The sequence below is a fragment of the Chroicocephalus ridibundus genome, chromosome Z, assembly GCF_963924245.1.
Source record: "Chroicocephalus ridibundus chromosome Z, bChrRid1.1, whole genome shotgun sequence".
NCBI lineage: Eukaryota > Metazoa > Chordata > Aves > Charadriiformes > Laridae > Chroicocephalus > Chroicocephalus ridibundus.
The window spans coordinates 61,357,308-61,377,229 of record NC_086316.1 but is presented as its reverse complement, the minus strand read 5'-3'; the positions used below and the strand labels follow the sequence as shown (position 1 = coordinate 61,377,229).

Genomic DNA, 19,922 nt, shown 5'->3' with positions numbered 1-19,922 from the left:
GGTTACCCCAAACCTAAACCTAATCTTCAACTCCTTCAGAAATACCAAACCCCCAATAAAAAAAATAAAAAAAACAAACAAGTGAAGGCACGTTATTCATACAGAATATACGTATTCTTCGACTATTAACACCAGGTAAGCAACTATTCTTCCTTCCTAAGGCAACGATGCACACAGAATCCATTTCCTGTGCCTAATGAAGACCTTCCTGAATGCAAATGGTGATGAAATTTCATTTAAACCACAGTTGCCAGAAAAGACGTAACAAAACATGAAAACTGATTTGTAAATCAAGGAGTATCACCTTATTTGGTTTGGAGCAAAGACCAAAGAGCTACTGAATAAGCGCATTCCTCAAAACGGGTAGGAAGGTTACCACCTGCGAGCACTGGCTACACACAGACTCATTACACTGATCAGCCTATTAACGTGTTCTCCTACAGGATCATTCAGACAGCGTTTTGGGGAAAGAGATCCAAACATTAACCTTTTCTACAAAGACTGCAAACAGCTCAAAAGCACATTAAAATTATTTTTTTCCTGTCAGATCACCACCATAAATTGCTGCCTCAAATTTCACTTGGGTTAAAAGTTACATGAGAGAAAGAAGAAACCAAAGAAGTGTGAAAAAATCCAGTTTTGAAAAACAACACAGACAAATTATGACATGTATTTGAAATTATAGTTATGATACGTGGCCAGGAAGGCCAACAGCATCCTGGCTTGTATCAGAAACAGTGTGTCTGGCAGGACTAGGGGAGTGATCACTGGTGAGGCCACACCTTGAATACTGTGTTCAGTTTCGGGCTCCGCACTATAAGACAGACATTGAGGTGCTGGAGCATGTTCAGAGAAGGGCAATGAAGCTGGTGAAGGGTCTAGAGCACAAGTCTTATGAGGAGCAGCTGAGGGAGCTGCGGTTGTTCAGCCTGGAGAAAAGGAGGCTGAGGGGAGACCTTCTCACTCTCTACAACTACCTGAAAGGAGGTTGTTGCGAGATGGGGATCGGTCTCTTCCCCCAAGTAAAAAGTGATAAGACAAGAGGAAATGGCCAGGGGAGGTTTATATTGGTTATTAGGAAAAATTTCTTCTCTGAAAAGAGTTTTCAAGCATTGGAACAGGCTGCCAGCGAAGTGCTGGAGTCACCATCCCTGGAGGCATTTAAAAGCCGTGTAGATGTGGTACTTAGGGACATGGTTGGGTGGTGGACTTGGCAGTACTAGGTTAACAGTTGGACTTGATCTTAAAGGTCCTTTCCAATCTAAACAATTCTATGATTCTATAAACACGGTTTAGAGAAATATAAAAGGGTCAGACTATTCCCTCACTTTTTGGAACTGATGTGATTACCAATCACCAAGTCTTCACCAACAGAGAGTGGTATGAGCAGAAGATTGGTGCCTGTCCTAAAGGCACTGACATAGGAGATAGATGGTGCTAAGCTGTCTGCGTAGAGGACCTCTCCCACTTTGCTCAATAAAGCAGTCTGATGGAAGCTTTCCTGTTCTGGACCAAAGTCAGCTGAAGCATTTTTTTAGCTGGCTGCCATCCAGACAGTATTCAGACTATCAGATAACAATAACGTCAGGTCTAGCACAGAATCCACTGAATTAATAATGTCATAAGGCAAAGCAGGCCTGCCATAGACTCACAGGTAGTTTAACTGTATATGTTCCAATTTTCACACAGGCAACACCTAGACGATACACTATATTAGAAACATGAAAACTCAGCTAAAACCTTTTAGTGAGATGGTGACATTGGTTAAGCTGGCCAAATGCATCAGCCAACCTGATACCTTAATACCATGCAATTTTCAAGCTGTTAGCATAAAAAACACGAACAATTTTTGTGGCTTGTTTTATGCCTCACTCATTAGTAATTTTCAGCACAGACATTCACTGTTACTGTTCATTTACTTCAACAGTCTCAATATGAATTTTTCACTTTCACAGTTTTTTAATTATATTATTTCAAGAAGTGGGTGGAGGAGGGTAGAGCAATATCCTGTACAGGCCTGACTAGAGCTACATCCATTGAATACTGCATTTATTTTAAGAATCATGTTTCACAGACGTTACATTGTTCACATCTAAATGAAATATATTTTAGGCAACTACTATGCAGATAGACTCTAACCAGCAGGAAACACTTTTTTTTTTATTTAACAGCACATAAATTTGAACTACATAACAAAGATTATTTCCGTCTTTGTTATTTTTTTAAAATATATTTTGTCCATAAAGATTTAAAAGCATTACAGCAGACAGTGCAATTATGTTGACCTCAGTTGGGAACATAATCCAAAGCTTGATTTAATCAGTGAAGAGTCAAGCCTTACATTTCCTTTCTATTATTCCCACAGCCTTCCCTGTTACCCCTATTTTATTTTGTGTCTTTTATAAAAAGACTGCAATATGACACATACCCATTTTCAGCTAAAACAGACCATAAAGATATTTTTCAGTCTCTTCCTAAGCTTCTTCCTATTTTTGGAATTACAGAATGCCCTATTTTCCTATGAATTTATGTTCTCAGAAGCCTTGTAGTATTACTTGCCATTTCCAGGACAAATTCTAAAGATTTTTAATTGAAGCAGCATATTTAAGATTACAGATAAAACTAAGGATAGTTGTTTTCAGAGAGTACAGTTCTGCAGATAGAGTAGTTTTTAGATATTCCATTCTTTCTACTAAACAGGAATCCTGAGAGTAAAATACCAAATCCTCCTGCTGATACACTTGCAATAGTCTCCCATTAGCTCTAGACAAAGAATTTTGTCTAGAGCTCTAGACAAAAAAGTTCAGGAGAAATAACGCCCCAGAGAACATAAAATTTGGACGCAAAGTTTTAGGAACTGAACTTACTGCAGTTTCTTATATCAGAACATGCTTAAAATTGTTTCTATTCTCTCTCTTTTTAAGCTATCTTTAAACAAACAACAAAAAAATTCTGTTCAAAGCAAACACACTCCCACATGGCCTCGTAATGAGCAGGAGTCTCAAGTAAACTGTACTACAGGAAAACTGCTTTTCTCTCTTACACACATGGTCCTGAATTAAAATGTCACCTGTTGTGGTTTAAAAAAAAAAAAAAATAATCAAGCCTTGACAGGAAATTTAGCTTTCTGTTTGCATGATTGCATTGCTATCAACAATCCGTATCTTTGTAGTATAAAAAGACCATTTGCATATTGAGCAGGTGAAGGCCCCAGTAACAGACCCAAAGCCTGACTCTCCATTATAGATCTAAAATATATTTTACTGTTGGGGCAGAAATCATCTAAGAGAATACAGAAGATGGATACAGAGCTGGGATAGCATAAACAAATAAGGTAGTACTGCCCAGCATGAGAAGTGCTGGAACCAGCACTGCATCTGTCTAACTTCTTAAGATTAAAAAAACATACAAACAAGCAACTTACATATTAAACTTATTTGGAAACAACACAGTTTATAATTAGTACATAAAGCAATCATACACCTACTGAGTGGACAAAAAAACCCCTAATTTTTACAGCCAGGCTTCTGAAGATGGGGAGTGCCGACACATTGCAAAGGTTATTGTCTGGATTTTCAGGGCACTTTCTGAAGGGCTGTTTACAGAAGGACTGAGCTAATTAAAATAATCAAACCAAAGACATACATAAAGGACACATAACAAAGAAGTTCAAAGTTTGCAGTTTTTCTAAGAAACAAACAGCAAACCCGCATGCACACAAAATAAAACCCAAAAAAAGATGCTAAGAAGTAAAACACAAGAAATAAAAAACGAACACTTCTGTAAGATGTGTCTTCTAGCCTCTGAAAAGCTGCTCCTACCAAGCAAGCCACATTATTCCTCTTTAAACCCTGTTTAAAACAGTCCTTTACCATGCAGAGAGCATGTGTACCTCAGGACATGTGTGCAGAAATGTACTGGGTGTAGGTGGCAAGGTTTTTGAAGCAGGTGTCTACAGGGCTGGCTTCTATGAGAAGATGCCAGAAGCTTCCACCATGTCCAACAGAGCCAGTTCCAGCCAGCTCCAAGAAGGACACACCAATGGTCAAGGCTGAAACCAGCAGCAACAGTCGCAGCACCTCTTTCATAACATATTTAAGAAGGGGAAAAAACTGCTGCACAACAGCAGCCAGGAGAGAGGAGTGAGAATACATGGGAGAAACAACCCTGCAGACACCAAGGTCTGAAGAAGGGAGGAGGTGTTCCAGGTGCCAGAGCAGAGATTGCCCTGCAGCCTGTGTCAAAGACCGTGGTGAAGCATGTTGTCCTTCTGCAGCCCATGGAGGTCCACGGTGAAGCAGATATCTAACCGGCAGCCCATGGAAGAACCCACGCCAGAGCAGGTGGATGTGCCCTGAAAGAAGCTGTGACGCCATGGAAAGCGTGTGCTGGAACAGGCTCCTGGCAGGACCTCCAGCCCCATAGAGAGAAGAGCCTACGCTGGAGCAGGTTTGCTGGCACAACCTGAGACCCATGGGGGACCCATGCTCATGCGGTCTTTTCCTGAAGGACAAGACTGTGTGGAAAGGACTCATGCTGGAGCAGTCTGTTCCTGAAGGACTGCATGTGGTGGAAAGGATCTACATTGGATAAGTTCGTGGAGATCTGTCTCCTGTGGGAGGGACAGACCACACGCTGGAGCCGGGAAGAGCGTGAGGAGGAAGAAGTGACAGAGAATATGTTACAGACTGACCACAACCCAATTCACCGTCCCACTGTGCCACTGGGGGTGAGGTGGTAGAGAAACTGGAAATGAAGTTGAGCCTAGGAAGAAGGGAGGGGTGGGGGGAAGGTGTTTAAAGGTTTGGTTTTATTTCTTATTATCCTGCTCTGACTTGAATGGCAATAAATTAACTTAATTTCCCAAGTCGAGTCTGTTTTGCCTGTGACAGTAATTTCTAAGTGATCTCCCTGTCCTTATCCCAACCCACAATCCTTTTGTCATATTTTCTCACCTATCTCCAGCTGAAACAGTGGAGTGAGAGCAGCTTGACGGGCACCTGGTGGCCAAGGTCACCTCACTACATGAGAGCACACCAGAAGCTAAGACCAGCATATTGCAGATTGCTTGGCATCTTTTCACTCTTATTAGTTATCATCGTTTACACTTAGGTTGCCCCTAGGACAAAGTACCAATTACTTTTGCCAAGTTCATTTACACAGCCTACCAAAATACACCTCATTTCAATACACTGCCTGTAATACAAGTCCATAGAAAAGAACTGAACTGTGTAAGAAAAATTGATGTAGTATTTTAATGTAGCCAAGTGAGCCAAACCATAATTTCCATGTATGCATCATTACTAAATAATGCAACTTCTCTCCTCCCACCCGAAATTCTAAACAGAAGTCTCAGCAGAACTGTATGTATATATATAACTTGTTGGAACATCACGAGGCTCAGGCTTTAAGCTGCCAACTCTGACAACAATGTATGGCACACCAGATCTCTTCTGAAAGCTCAAGAGAGAGATGTCAACAATTAAAAATTATGCATCTCCTTTACTGTAAACAAGACAAAGGTGTAACACCGTGGTAATGCTGCTTTTATTTTAAGATAGCACTCATCTCATCACCTTACCTGAACTGTGCTACTCCTGAATTACTCTCTCATGCTAAATGAAGGCATATAAAAAAAACAAGTATTTGTTTGAGTTTAGCGTATTGCTTAGAAGGGCACAGCCACAAATAAGCTACAGAAATTATAGCAAACAAGGGCTAATTGCACAGGAGTGCTAGGCTTTTTTTCTGCTGTTAGTAACCCAGAAAAAAGTATTTAGATTGTAATGTAATTTGATGAATAAAATAGATCCGTTTACTGTGTTTCAAAGTTCTTATGGCACTCTGGGACTCCTTCCCTTTGGAAAGCAGCAAAATAACTAAAAGGTAAAGTCACTAATGAATCACTGATCAGTTGGAACATGGTAACTCTGAACAAAAAGACTTCTAGGCAACACCTCACCCTGAAGGCTTGGCAAAGAGTTTATTTTACACATGTCCTAATGAGTTCTAAGTATTTTTTTTCCTGCAGGAGTCCAATCAAAAATAAAACCTAAAGCCAGAAGACTGAAAACATATCTTATATAAGTGTTCATGCTGTGCCATGAAATACATAAACTTTTGGTCCACGGACCCTCTTATTCTGTGCTTCTGAACTATGCTACTAGTCAGGAAAACATATTTAAGAGCCTCAAAACTGACAACTGTTGAAACAAACTAATATTTGCACATAATGAATACATTTAGTTAGCAGTTATTACAATGCTACTCTTAAAACCCTTCTTTGTATAATGTTTGCAATGCCAGGACACAGGCCCAGCCTAATACCCACTCTGCTAAAGAGCAAATGTTCTTTTATGAAAACAAAGGTGAAAACTTGGTGGGAAGACAAAAAGTATATTTAAGAGGTATAATCAATTTCACTCCGAATTCAGCTGATGGAAATTATATCAGACACACTGAATTAGTACTCTTACCAATTTTACAATGCATTTGGCATGGTAGAAGATATTCTCAAATGTCTGATAAAGCTAATGTTAGACTTTAAAAAAATCTAATTCAAAGTAGTTAAAGCATTGTGACAATACCAGATTCAAAGCACTGGTACGCATGAATTCACTTTTTAAAGCTGAACTAAGCTAATGGCTTGCTCCTATCAAAAGGAGATCACACTTCCCATCCCCTCTTCCCTCTCTCCTTCCAGTTTCACACCACTTCCCTGTTCCTTCTGCTCTCAGGTGCCCTCTTCCTCCACTGCGATTGGCTTTGGTATTTCTCAGACCATTCAAAAATATAACTGAGCATCTGGCAGAAAGCTATTTCTGTAGTTTCTCTTGGATTAATTTACTGAAGTTTACTGAGTTGAATCAGCAAACTGCAAGGGCAGAGAAGCACAACAGGAAGGAACACAAAGCTGAAGCAGGGAGGACAGAAAGCAATAGGATCCCTGCCTTTCAGCACCAGCAAGCTGATGATCCAGTTCTTCAGCTCCCTTCAACAACATGGCTGATGAACAGCCTTTAAACCCTGGATGACAGCTGACAGTTAACTCAAATGGCCCTCTGTGTGATTTCTCAAGGCTGGTATAGTTCAGCACTGTTTCAACCTCTACAGCACCTCAGACAATGATGAAATCATTGAAAGGTAGATCTAAGAAGGAAACAGCATTACACCTGACGAAATGCAATTTTTAAACTTTCTAAGCTAACGTAATGGGGGTTTTTATTTTAAAGTTCAATACAATATCCAAAAAAGCCCAATAGAAAGAACACATTTACAGCCCACTATTACTTACAAAAGGCTAAATAAGATATCAAGAAACTCCTGAAATCCCGTATCATGCACACTATTTTTCCACTTACTCTAACAAGAAGTATCACGTAAATAACAAGCTATTAAATCACTTTCACAACAGTACAACTTTTCAGACAAAAGCAATTTATATTCGTATGAGGTGAACACAGACTTCTGTTCTGTAATGTTACCTGTTTGGGTTGGTTTTGTTTCTGTTTTCATGATAACCGTTTTAAATGTCACAGCGAAAAACACACACACGTGTGATAAAGGACCATGATAAAACACAGCTGAAATAATACATTTACCTATTCATCCAATTATTCCACAGATAAAATTTGCAAGTAGTTTAGGATTTTTTAAACTCCCCCCCACATACGGATTTTGCTGAATTATACTACTCTCAAGTGACAAAATAGCACAATTTAAAACCCTGACATCTGATGGTTATAAACAAATATCGCATTACCAAAGACTGAAGAATTTGAGCTCTGAAGCCACAGCACTATTTGTGGAAAAATGATAAGCTTTCACAAACTTCTAAAATCGATCTACAGATTTTTCTCCCTCAAACATTGATTTCTTTTTAAAATTTCCCTAAAACAGATACAGAGCACACAGTGCTATTTAAAGTTTGGGGTTAAAAAAAAAAAAAGCCCTAATCAAAATTAGTTCTATTTTAAGCATGGGGTTCAACTAGAAAACCCAGAGATGTTCCTTCTAACATGATAATCTCTGATTCTAAGTTATTCAAAAACCTTTTACGATACCCTCTCCCTAAAGTAGCTCGAAACAAATCATGATGCAATGCTGCTATGTGAAAAGTTGTGCTACTACTAATTTTAGATGACCCACATAAATTGTCTGCAAGTCATCACAAACAAATGCTAATTGATTATTTAAACAACATTTTTCAAAGGAAAAAAAAATCATCCAGTTCCTTCACACCAACATCATGGCATTTTTTCCAAAAGAAGGTCATATAAACATTTGTCTACAAATACATTTTGGAAACTATCACAACAGTAGCATAAAACAAACAAAAATTTCCATTATCATTTAAGAAAGCAGAGGTACTCAATTTACTTTCAGAAAAGATAAAAATGGTTGCTGAATGACTGGAAGTGTTTTATAACACCTTTCCAGGAGCAATTCGCTGACAAAAAAAGTCTAGTAAGCATTCAGATTTTTCTGAATGGATAATGTTTGTCTGCCCCATACATAACACAAAAACCCCACAGAGATCTGGTAACTTTTACTATATAAATACCACAAACAGAAAAGAATAGATAGAAAGGAAACACAGAGACAGGGTCTTACCAGTAAAAGGTTTTTTTTAACTGAAAAGAACCTCTGACAAAATGTTTGCACCTGGTGAACAAGTTCATAGGCAGACACGCCACCAGCATTCCATTTACACCTACTCTGAATGGCTCCAGATGAAGATTTTCAACGACTAGCTTGCCAGGGAAGCGCTGTGCACATCAAAACACTTTTCTGCCTATGACCAGAAGAGTTAATCCAAAAGTAAAATCCAAACTGCACAAATTCTATGAAATGAGCCTCTAAAAAGGCTATTATTAATAATGGACACAGTCAACAAGCAAAAGCTAGTAAACAAGGAGACATCTGTGGAGACTTTTCAAGTTAACGTCTACCACTGTGTGTTAAAATTCTTCATGAAGTTTTCAGACAAACTAATCGTGGTTTGGTTTATATTTCAGGCCAAAATTCCTCAGAAAATGGAAACTGGGCAAGCTGCAACAACAAACTAATTAAAACAAAAACACATTTCCCTTATTAATTTATACAGCTTATGACTGGAAGATACTATGAGATCATCCAATCTCCTGCGCAACAAATTTGGACTATTTGCCTTTTTTTTTTTTTTAATAATCCTGTTTCAAGTTATACAAGGGCTTCAACAATTAAAGGCTAACCTGTATTGTAGCAAACAGCACCACCAGATTTCCAATGAGATCATACTATTACTTCCTGTAAGGGCACAATAATCCTTTTTTCAACATTCTTAAAATATTCTTGCATATTTGCTACTAAACAACACTGCACTTGAAGCAGGGATTTTCAGTGAACTATCCAAGATCGTTGTCCTGAATGGTTACAGTGATGTTAGTACTATGCAAGATATATGAGAAATTCAAATAAATTGTTCCACTGTGTAATAACTTTGGCTCCCTTCCTCAAAAGCTCTCAATCTTCTCATCTAGATCAGCATACACTACACAGTTAAACCTACAGTTGCTGTTAGCCTCATACGCCCCTTCCCTAGAGCACTATCATGCTGAATACCAACAACAGGACAAAACTTCTGGACACTCAATTTTTAACACAAGAAAATGTTTACAACAGCATATTGTCTTATTTACAAGCTTTTACTACATTGTAAATTAGCAATAACTTGTGGCATATTTTAAAAATAAAGCTAATTTATTTTAACTAGGGGGTTTTATGTTTGTTTTCTGCGACAGAGAGAAGAAACAATGTTAACTGTTATATTACTGGCAACTCCTGAGTACTCCAGTTGCCCAAAATTGCAAAACATGTTTTAGATGCAGGTTCCTCTATAGAGTTCAATTCATGCTCATTTGCTTCTCTTGTTTTCGTATGGTACAAAAAAATGCATTATGGCATTATAGACTCAGTAGATTTATAGTATCACCAAACATTAATACTTGATTCTTCTCTGGAGAAATAAAGGAGGAAAACGATTGATCCTATTTAGAAGATACTCTCTACTGCTAAAGCAACAGGCTCGACATCCCAAAATCCCACCTTATTCCACTGCCAACCCCTATTTAGCAGATAATAACAGCTATAGTAACTTAGCTGTAAGTAACAGCTCAGATATATATATATATGTAACATCACTTAGTCAATATTTATCTTAAGAGCATCATCATTCTCCTTCCCTCTCCTAACTGTCCAGTCTTCCTTCTTTCCCTACGATATACCTTATGGTTAAGTTTTCATCTCTTGAGAAGATAAAAAAGTTTTGCAGATATATCTTTAGTTGGACTGAGTCCCCACTTTGACTGAAGCTCCTGCCAGTAACAGCAATTTCCTGGTGGACTGCAATGGTGTGTTTCTACTAACATTAAAAAGGAATCCTTAAAAGCACCTCCCCAAAGAGGAAAAATGGTAGGTGCAGCCATTTCTGAAGAACTCTGCTTTAGAGTCACTTCTTCACCTCTGTGGTAGGAATAGTTACATATGTAAAGAACAACGCAAACCTCACTGATCATCTGTAAGCACTGTCTTGTCATATTACAGCAAGAAACATAAAAGATGAAATTATTAGAAAGAATCTGCTTTCAAATTCTAAACTTGCCTGTGTAATAACATCTCAGCCAGAAACAGAGGGGGAATAAAAATTTACTAGATTAAAAAAGCAGTTTTAAAAGGCATCGACTTGAAGGCAGGACATTCCATTCAAGAGAAAGAAAATGCTGGAAAAATTGAGAAAAAACTTGCAAGAAGACAAAGGCAAACACAAAGAAGATGACTAGCCAACCCCACCTCTAAAAGCTAAAATATAAAGTGAATCCTGAGAAGCATAACAGACTACAAAGTGTTTATTATATAGGTGGTACATACTTCAAAATATTCTGGCATATGAAAATCCTGCAACTACATATCAACTAGAACAACTTTAAACAAAAAGATAGAGGAAGGTCTACCTCTACATCTAGGGAAACAAAACAATCAACATTTCGAAGGGGAATATCAAATAAAATAATCTCATCAACAGAATACTCTCCCAACTACAGGACAAAAATGGTTCCCCATTCCCAGTTCAGACAGTTACACAGGGGATATGCTACATTTCCTTTTTTTCTCCCAGGTACTTGGAAAAGGAAATGAACTACCAAGACTGGCAAGCTGCTGTCTTCAGTTTCTAAAAGTTAAATCTAAACTTGCTGACTAAGGACCATACTGAACAGTATTGCTATATTCTACAGAGTGTACTCTTATTTTTCATGTAAGACTTAAGTTTCATCAAGGAAGATCTAATTTTTTTCCCTGCTTACTGCAGGGGGGTTGGACTAGATGACCTTTAAAGGTCCCTTCCAACCCAACACATCCTTTGATGACTCTATAATGACTTTTCAAGCAGATATCCTTTTCTTTGTGTACATGTAATTTGTACATGTTTTGAAGAAAGGTACATTATTTTAAGCGTTCTGCTATTTTCAGATACAGCAGTAGTATTTCGTCATCTTCATCTAGCTCTTGTCAAACTTAACAAGGCATTAATAAAACAATGCATGAAGTCTATCAACATATACATATATGCCATAAATGCACTGTAGAAAGGGGGGGAAGAAAAAAACCACCAAACTTCAAACCCAAAACTGCTATCCTATTGGGACTGGAAAAGAGACAAGAGAAAAAGATTGCAAAAAAACAAACAAAAGATCTAATCACCCTATGATCACAAGTCTATAAATCTCTGAAACAATTTGCTGCTACCTATAAAACAGAAGTAAAAGGGAAGGGCAGTAGAAAAAAAATAAGCATTTACTCAAGAAGATACCAAATGGACAAAGGATAAAAGATAAGATTTTTCAATTAAGAAGTAAATTGTCATTTTGCTTTGAACTTAGACACAGACTAAAGAGACAAGCAAATACTATGGTAATGTGGTATAATGTCCTCTAAATACGGAATTCCTAGAAGCCATTCTAAAGTATGTATTTTAAAATGGTATGTAATCATATCTTAGGCTTTTAGAAACTTTGAGTCCACTGTACGATTAAACTATTGCAAATTTAATTATCCTTGCTACTGTAAGGGTCCAAGAATCCCAAGTGACAGAGCCCTCTCTCCCTCACTTCCGCATCTTCCAGCGGTATCAGATGCCATTATCAAGTGTTTAACTTGTAACATGGATTTACACATACAGAACACATTTCAGAAACTCACTGAAAACAAAATATCCGTGTGACTTAGATTTTCATTATTTGCAGAAAAGGGGAAAGGGGGAACCATTCCACATTTAATTCTGCTTATCTGAAAATGTATTGCGGTGTCCTTGCTATTTGGTTTGATCTGTGCAGAATGAGGCAGGTGTGAACTTCCAATGCCTAAAATGCCAAGCCTTCAAATTATTTAACAACTTAAGACTTGTTTGTAACAACCAGAAATAATTGCTAAAGACTTCTGCTGCAAATTAGATTAATAAAAAGATGATGGCTGACAAGGAAGAAAATATCTTTGGTTGGACACTAAAAGAAGCACAAGCCAGAGTACTATTACCATTTGTCTCCTAAGAACCTGGAGGCTACTCCCCTGTTCTACGCAGAATGCACTACAGCTGCTGACATACTGTATTTTGGTTAGTACTAACTTATAGTACTGGTACAGTACTTGAATAGCCTATTTAAAAAGCATTTACAAGTTAATCAAAACTGTTTTACTGGAAAGAAGTGTTAACGCTACAAATAACAAGTATGTAAAACAAGTCTTTCAAACCAAAATTTCATTGGTTGGGTTGGACTTCCAGAATGCTCAGCATTAGTCTTAATTCTGCTCCATTCATATCAATAAGAAAAAAAATCCACAGTATCTTATTTTAATCCTCTCTGCTCCAAAGTTAAATCTGAGCCAGTGTTCTTCTCTTCTCTGCTGAGACACCTCATAAATCTTAGTGACTGCAAGTAACATACAGGATCCAGTTTTCTTTGCTTCTTGCATACAAAGATATTACACTGGTTTTGATGGAAACATGACCACTAGCTTTTTTTTTTTTGTATTACTGAAATACTGAATACTTCTTTGTAGTGTTTAGTATTATTTACTTTTGCATTATTTACAAGTTTGACATTGAAATCTCTCTTTAAATCACACTGTGCCTAGCCGTAGAGCACTGAATAGAAACAGGTCATCTTACCTCTGAAAAACTTGCATTTTTGGTACAGCACCCCACTACCTACCATATACACATTTACTTTAGAACTGAATGCACATAGTCAAAAGCAAGGAAACAAAATTCTCCTAGTTACGGAGATGATCTTGAATATTCATTTTCTCTAAAATATTAGAACAGGTTCAACAAAACAAAAGAATAACCTATGGATATTATTTACCTCTTTTGATGTAAGCAGAAGTATGTGCCAGCACCTTTGGAAAGCAACAAATGTGAAATTCTATGATCTATAACCAAATCAATTACTTACCAATTTGTGTGATTTAACAATCATATTTCATTCACTGAAAACGAAAGATACTTCCATACTAAAACTGTGCAAGTCATTTAAAAAAAACTGTATACACACTGATTTAAGAAAAAAAGAAAGTGACTACGGATTTCTATCAAAAAACCCTACATTTTCTTCTCATACAACTTGTTACTATAACAAAACAGATAAAAGACTTCTTCATAACCTTTCTAGCCCTTTGAATCAAAAGAAGATTAAGCCAACCAACATAAGATAAAGTTCCCAGGGCTATTCTGGTGCCTAGTAAAATATTCCACTACACAGGGGAAGGAAATTAAAAATATCAGTAGGTCCCCACTCCCAAGGCAGTCTTAAGTTAGCCACAGAAAATAAAATGCCCTCAGAATTTCTTCAGAATTTAGTCATCATTAAAAAGTGTTTCTGAACTTTTCTATTAAAGCAATTCAAAAGAACACACGCAGAACAGAGACGCAAAATCGTCTTTAACAGTCTGCCTGCAGACTGTTCATAGATTTTACAGGGCAACAACAAAACAAAAGACTCTGACTACTTTTGTAACTGTCATTCAAGATTCTGTTGGCTATCATCTGCCGAATTTCAGACTGCCGTGGCAATTAAGAGATATAAGAAACAGAGAGATTCACAAGTACCATAAATTCAAAGATGCTGAAATAGGCATGTAAAGATAGGTTTCCCAAACTCACAACTCGCCATGCAAGAGCAAGTAAAAGGATAAGCATACAGTGGAATATGTTTGTTGGTGTGACTAAGCCACCAAGCCCTTTTAATCATAGTTTATACTAACACCGCTTTTTATTCAGTAAAACTGTGACTACATTCAACCTTTTGCCAACACAGCATTGACAAAGAGGTAATGACACCACCATTCATATTACTTTATTAACAAAAATTTACACTCAGCCTAGAAAAACTCCTCCTATGTTATATGGGGAGGAACATAGACAGGAAACTGGCAGGAACAAGAGTACAGCGGAATACTTTTTCTGCCTTCTAGGTGCAAAGTTTAAGATTTTGGAAATACTGGCCAAGAAGCTGGAATCCTAAATAAGGATTCAGTGCCATCCTCTCTGTTGAAACAGCATCTTTTATCTGGTCAGTAACTGATTCTGTATCTTGTCTCTATTTGGGAGCTCAGACCCGTAGCTGAGCACCCAAGGAATTTTTTAAACAGGCATAAACTTAATGAAGAACGGCTCTAAACAAGTGTTTATTCTTTTTCAAAAATGAGGTAGAACAATATTTACTCCTTTAGATACAGTTTTTCACTTTAGCACAAATTAAGATAAGTTAAATTCCTAAGCTATTCCAGAGTTAATAGTTTTATTTGACAAAATAAAAGATGTGCTATTTCAAAACTGCAAATTATGTAGAAGAAATTAATTCCAGGTCATACAGTTCCTCTACAACTATTTTTCTTCCTCATCTTGGATCTGTTTCTACTTGCAACATTCTTCTGGCTTATTAAAGGCTTATAATTGAGACAGAGATAAAAATGCCTATTACAAAGAGCAACAATTATTAACTGCTGCAAAAATAAACTGGCTTGTGTGTAACTTATGGAAAGCAACAGATGGCCAAGTAGGGGATGCCGAAAAAAAGAACATGAGAGGTTTTGCTGCTCACTTTGCTTCTCCACTCCGAAGAATGTAATCAACAGAAACTGCAAGCATTTTTCAAGTAATATCTAACTAACTGCACAGAGGAATTTTTCCTGGAAAAGAGAGATCTATGAAATAATTGTAAACTGCAGAGGCACGTTCTAAAATGTTAAGCGAAAGTCTTGGAGTTCCAAACTTGTTTTTTTGCACAATTTTACATTAATGAAGACCCTTCACATTCATTACGCTCATTGATGATATTTCAGTTGCTGATGCTGCTCAATCACTTTCCCTTTTCCCAAAAAGATCTTGTAAGAAGTAAAGTAATTTAAAATTGCAGGAATCGAACACTCCTGCAATCAGCTAACAGACTGGCTTCAAGCACCGGTGGAGAAATAAATTGAAGTGAGAGATGAAACATTGATTCAGTAGGTTCTCTCGAAAGTATGAAAAACCTTTACTTCAAAAATACCGAACAGTACCCATCATCCATTGCTTCATTTGCCTAGAATTGCAGTGACAAACAATACCAGTATTTGCCTAAAAGAAAGACATTTCCTGTGGACCAAGTAAACCACTAACAGGTAAGGAAAAGAGAAACCTGAGAGCCAGAAGGGAAAGAGCAGGTCATTCTATTGGTTTCTTTTCTTAAACATGAACTACCTTTAATTAAGGAAGGATCAATTTACACAACTGACAGTGACAGAAATACAGCTTTACTGACTTTAGATACACTACTGGATTGGTTACTATGGGAAAGGAAGATTGTCAAATACACAAATAAGCTTTACCATTTTGTCGGCAATAAATTCTGAACATTAACAGAGAATAAGATGTTTTAGTTCAGAGATCTTGATAGATAAAGCTTGCATTGCCTATTGATAACCAATTTATTTTTTGCCAACACTACCGGTGCTAACAAAATAGAAGTTGAGATCCTCCAAGAAACAAGCAGTTATCATACCGTAATTCCAAATTCGTGTTTCCTCAAAAACACCATGTGCTGTGAGTTAGGTACCCAGTTCCCAAACTCCACACGTTTAACGGGAACTTCTCTTGTCCTGTTCAGCTCCTAATAAAAACTGCTGAGCTGAAGGATAAGTGAATGTAAGTACAAAGTCCCAAGCATTCATGCAGTCTAAGAGAGAACAGGGGAAGACAATATGCTTTCATATTCTCTGGACTGAAAATTACTGCCGAAGACTATTAGACTAATCAGCAGTTGCACACCAAAACTAGCGAGGATTAATTCAGCCCTTTAAATAGCCATGAAAAAAAAAAAAAGAAAAATCATAGTATATTCTAACACAACAGTTTGGAAATAAACTTGTGTCCGACAATGCTACACTTGGATGCCCTTATCATGATTTCATCATTGATGAAACAATCTTCTCACACTCTGTAGCTCCAGTCACTAAAGAAAAGCTCAGTGCAAATCCTACAAAGATGCAAAACTGCCATCAAAACAGACAGCAAGCAGATATGCTCATACTCCATCAAGGAAAAAGCATTCACCACCCCACATTTTTAAACACAGAACATCGGTAGGATATACGCAGCAGCGGAAGCAGCCAAACTTGACCTACCTGCACATAACGGAATTTAGATGGTGTTTGCAAAAATACAGAATTCCATACCCTGATTCTTACACATAGTTGCACCTAGATAGATCCTGGTACATTCTGGATAAAGGCCACTGAAAACAAAAACAAGTGTAATATTCTCCTTTTTTGCTGGAAAAGTGTGGATCCTCATACACCTCAGTCCACAAAGACATGAAAAAAATTCGCACACACTGATGCAAGAAGTTAGTAGAACCTCTTCAACTACTTTCCTCTAAATAGTATGGTATGAGAAAGAGATGGAGTGTCCTGAAACACCCAACTCTTGTCAGACACTAGCAATGGCAACACAGTAAATGCTCACTAGGACCAGACAGCCTGCTTTTTAAAATCCCAACTTACCAGCTGAACAGAGGTTGTAGGTCCTACAATTTCACTGGAAAACATCATCCCACTTGAAATACCAGATTCAGCACCCAGAGCCTGTAGAAACCTAAAATTTTTTGGCCTCAAGTGCCAAAACTGTACTGTCAAAATAAACACCATATGTTGCTGCTCCCATTACACAGAAAAACTCAACCTCCAACACATCCTGGTGCAAAGCCACACAAGAACAAAACTCTGGGAGCAAGACCTTGCCAAATCCATCATATCCTTGTTCACAAACATCTATGTTTGATTGAAAAAAGTACTGAGCCACGCTTAGATGGCTAGAGAACTCTGGACCTTCTTAAATCCTGGCCCTAGAGACCTTGGAAATGTTAAGCCTCATTTTCTTACTTTGATTTTCAAAGCCTTTTTCTTTTAAAACTACTTTTCCCATTTTTTTTGTCCCATGGTTTCATCAACTCTGCAAAGGCAGAGAGGAGCAGCTGGAACAAACAGCTAAAGAAAAAGTCACAGAGTAAGGGACAAGGTAACAGTAAGGTGGAGATATCTGGACCATGCAGTATCCTCACCTCCTGGATTCGCCTGCGGGCCCGCTGCAGCACCTCCTCGTACCCCTTCTGTCGCAGCTCACTCAGGCTCTCGTAATACTCCTCGGGGTCGTCAGTCTCAGTGAAGAGCACCTGCGAAAGGATCTTCCAGCCGCAGGTATCCAAGCTGTGGACCAAGTAAACTTGCAGTTTGTAGCAGAGGGCATCCATCTCCTGCTCGGACAGCTCCGGGGCTCCGAACAGCACCGTCCACATGCCCGAGGGCTCCTCGGGGAAGGCAGGCAGGTAGGGCTCCAGCTCCGAGTTCACCGAGCACAGCTGCTGGTGCACAGCTCGCAAGTCCTGGAAGGAGAAGAGGCCGGCCCAGCTGCACTCCTCCCCCGCGGGCTCCGCGTCGGGAGCGGCCGGCTCGGCTGCCTGCAGCGGCGAGGCCTCCTCCTTCCCCAGCTCCAGCACTTCTATCTCTTCGGCGGCACCTGCCGCCTCCGGGCCCCGCTGCGGCCTCCGAGCCGGGCTACCCTTGGCGCAGAGCGGGCTCTTGGGCAGCGCTTCAGCGCGGGGATGCGGGGAGCCCCGCGGCAGGCCGGACTCGGTGCCCCAGGCCGGGCCCCTGCGCGCCGTGGGACTGCCGGCCTTAGGGGCGGTTCTGGCCTCGGGGGCGGTGGTGCCGCCGCGGCGCAGCTCCCGGGAGCCGCTGCGCTGGCGCTGGGCCGTGCGGTTGTGGCAGGTGATGGCGAACTTGCCCTCGATCTCGTTCCAGGCCACGATGAAGACAAACTTGTGCTTCTCCCGCTCCTGGAAGGCGTGAGGCCTGACGGCCACCCAGTCGGCCTCCAGCGTCTCCTCCAGGGCGAAGGCGGACATGGCGCTGCGCGGACTCCCCCCCCCTACTCACACACACACACACCCCGCTCCCGTCCCGTCAGCCGCCCCCCGCCCGCCCCGCCGGCCGATAACGGCTTCCCGTCAGCCCCGCCTCACCGCCCACCACCGGCCATCTTCGCGGCGGAGGGACGGGGAAGGCGCCGAGGCCGGGGGATGCGCTGAGTGCCCAGTGGAGCGGCCAGGGAGGTGGCGGGGGATGGGGAGGGAGGACGGAGCGATATCACCTCCTGCCCACTCGGAGCCCGCCGCCGAGGAATCGCCCCGCCGCCGCTCCTGCTCACGGACCCGCCGCCGCGGCGGTCGGTGCCCGGTGCCCCCGCACAGGTACTCCGCGCGCCGCGTCACGTGGGGCGGGATCTGTTTACAAGCGGCGGCGGCGGCGGCGCCGCTGCGGAAACTCGGCCCCGCCCCTTGACCGCCTCCACAAGCCCCGCCCCCGCCCCGCCGGCCGCCTTCCCCATTGGCTGTCGCCCCGGCGTCTCCGACGGAGGGAGGTGCGCGGGGCGAGGAGGCCCCGCCCCTTCCCCGCCGGCCACGCTCGCGGTCTCCCGGTGGTGGGCGGGGGGAGGGCGGTGCCCCGCCCCTTCCCGCGGACGCACGACGCGGCCGTTCGGGCGCCGCGGGCGGCATGCTGGGAAGGGCACGTGCCGGGCGGCGGCCGTGAGGGGGTGGGGCCGGGCCGAGCCGCGCCGTTGGGCGGGAGGTGGGGACGGGGGGACGCGGGCCCGGGCTGGGGCAGCGGGCGGCTTGGGGCGGCGTGTGCCGCCTCCCGGGGACGGGCTGGGGAGCAACGGCCTCTGCTGCGGGTAGCCCCCGAGGCAGCGCGGGGCGGTGCCCGGCCGCGGCTCCGGCCTGGGGGTTAACTCCCTGGCAGCGCGGTGGGGCACACGGGCCTTAGTGGACTGGCGCTGGCGCTCCCCCAGCCGGTCTCCACTGTCCTGCCCCACCCCAGGACTGTTTTCCAGGGCCTCTGCCCCCGATCTGGCAGGAGACATTTAAGAATGGATGTCCGTCCAGGTGACAGAGCCCCCACAGGGAAATGATAACTGCAGAGGATTCGTTTCTGCTCTTCCCGTAAAGTCGTTTTCTGCATGGAAAGGATGTGGTGCTGCAGCAGCTTGTTGTAGTTGTATGGCTTAATTCTTTCCAGAGGTTGAACAAAAATACTTCAAAGATCTGTTATCAAGAGCACCTAACAGCACGCCATGCAGCAGAAGTTTGGCCTTGTGGTTAGGCTGCAAAAGAGAGCATGCAGCATCTGTGACGAGACCTGGAGGCAAAGGGCATGCTCTGAAATAGCTGTCTTGGACAACTGTATACTTCTATAACTGAAGCTAGCTGCACGAAGACACCATGTTTTGTGTTCATGTTGGCCAGTACTACTTAAAAATTGGCAGCGCCTGCAGTACTCTCCAAGTTCTCCAA

The 19,922-nt window shown here is 41.2% G+C and overlaps 1 protein-coding gene across 1 annotated transcript in view; it reads right to left on the bottom strand.

Annotated features, from left to right (window-relative positions):
• JMY (junction mediating and regulatory protein, p53 cofactor) overlaps nt 1–18,913 on the bottom strand; it is a 75,398-nt gene extending 56,485 nt beyond the window's left edge. The window contains exon 1 of the mRNA XM_063320803.1: nt 17,634–18,913. Coding sequence (XP_063176873.1) covers nt 17,634–18,476 — 843 coding nt within the window. The 5' untranslated portion in view covers nt 18,477–18,913. The remainder of the gene's footprint in view (nt 1–17,633) is intronic.
• Between the last annotated feature and the right edge of the window lie 1,009 nt (nt 18,914–19,922).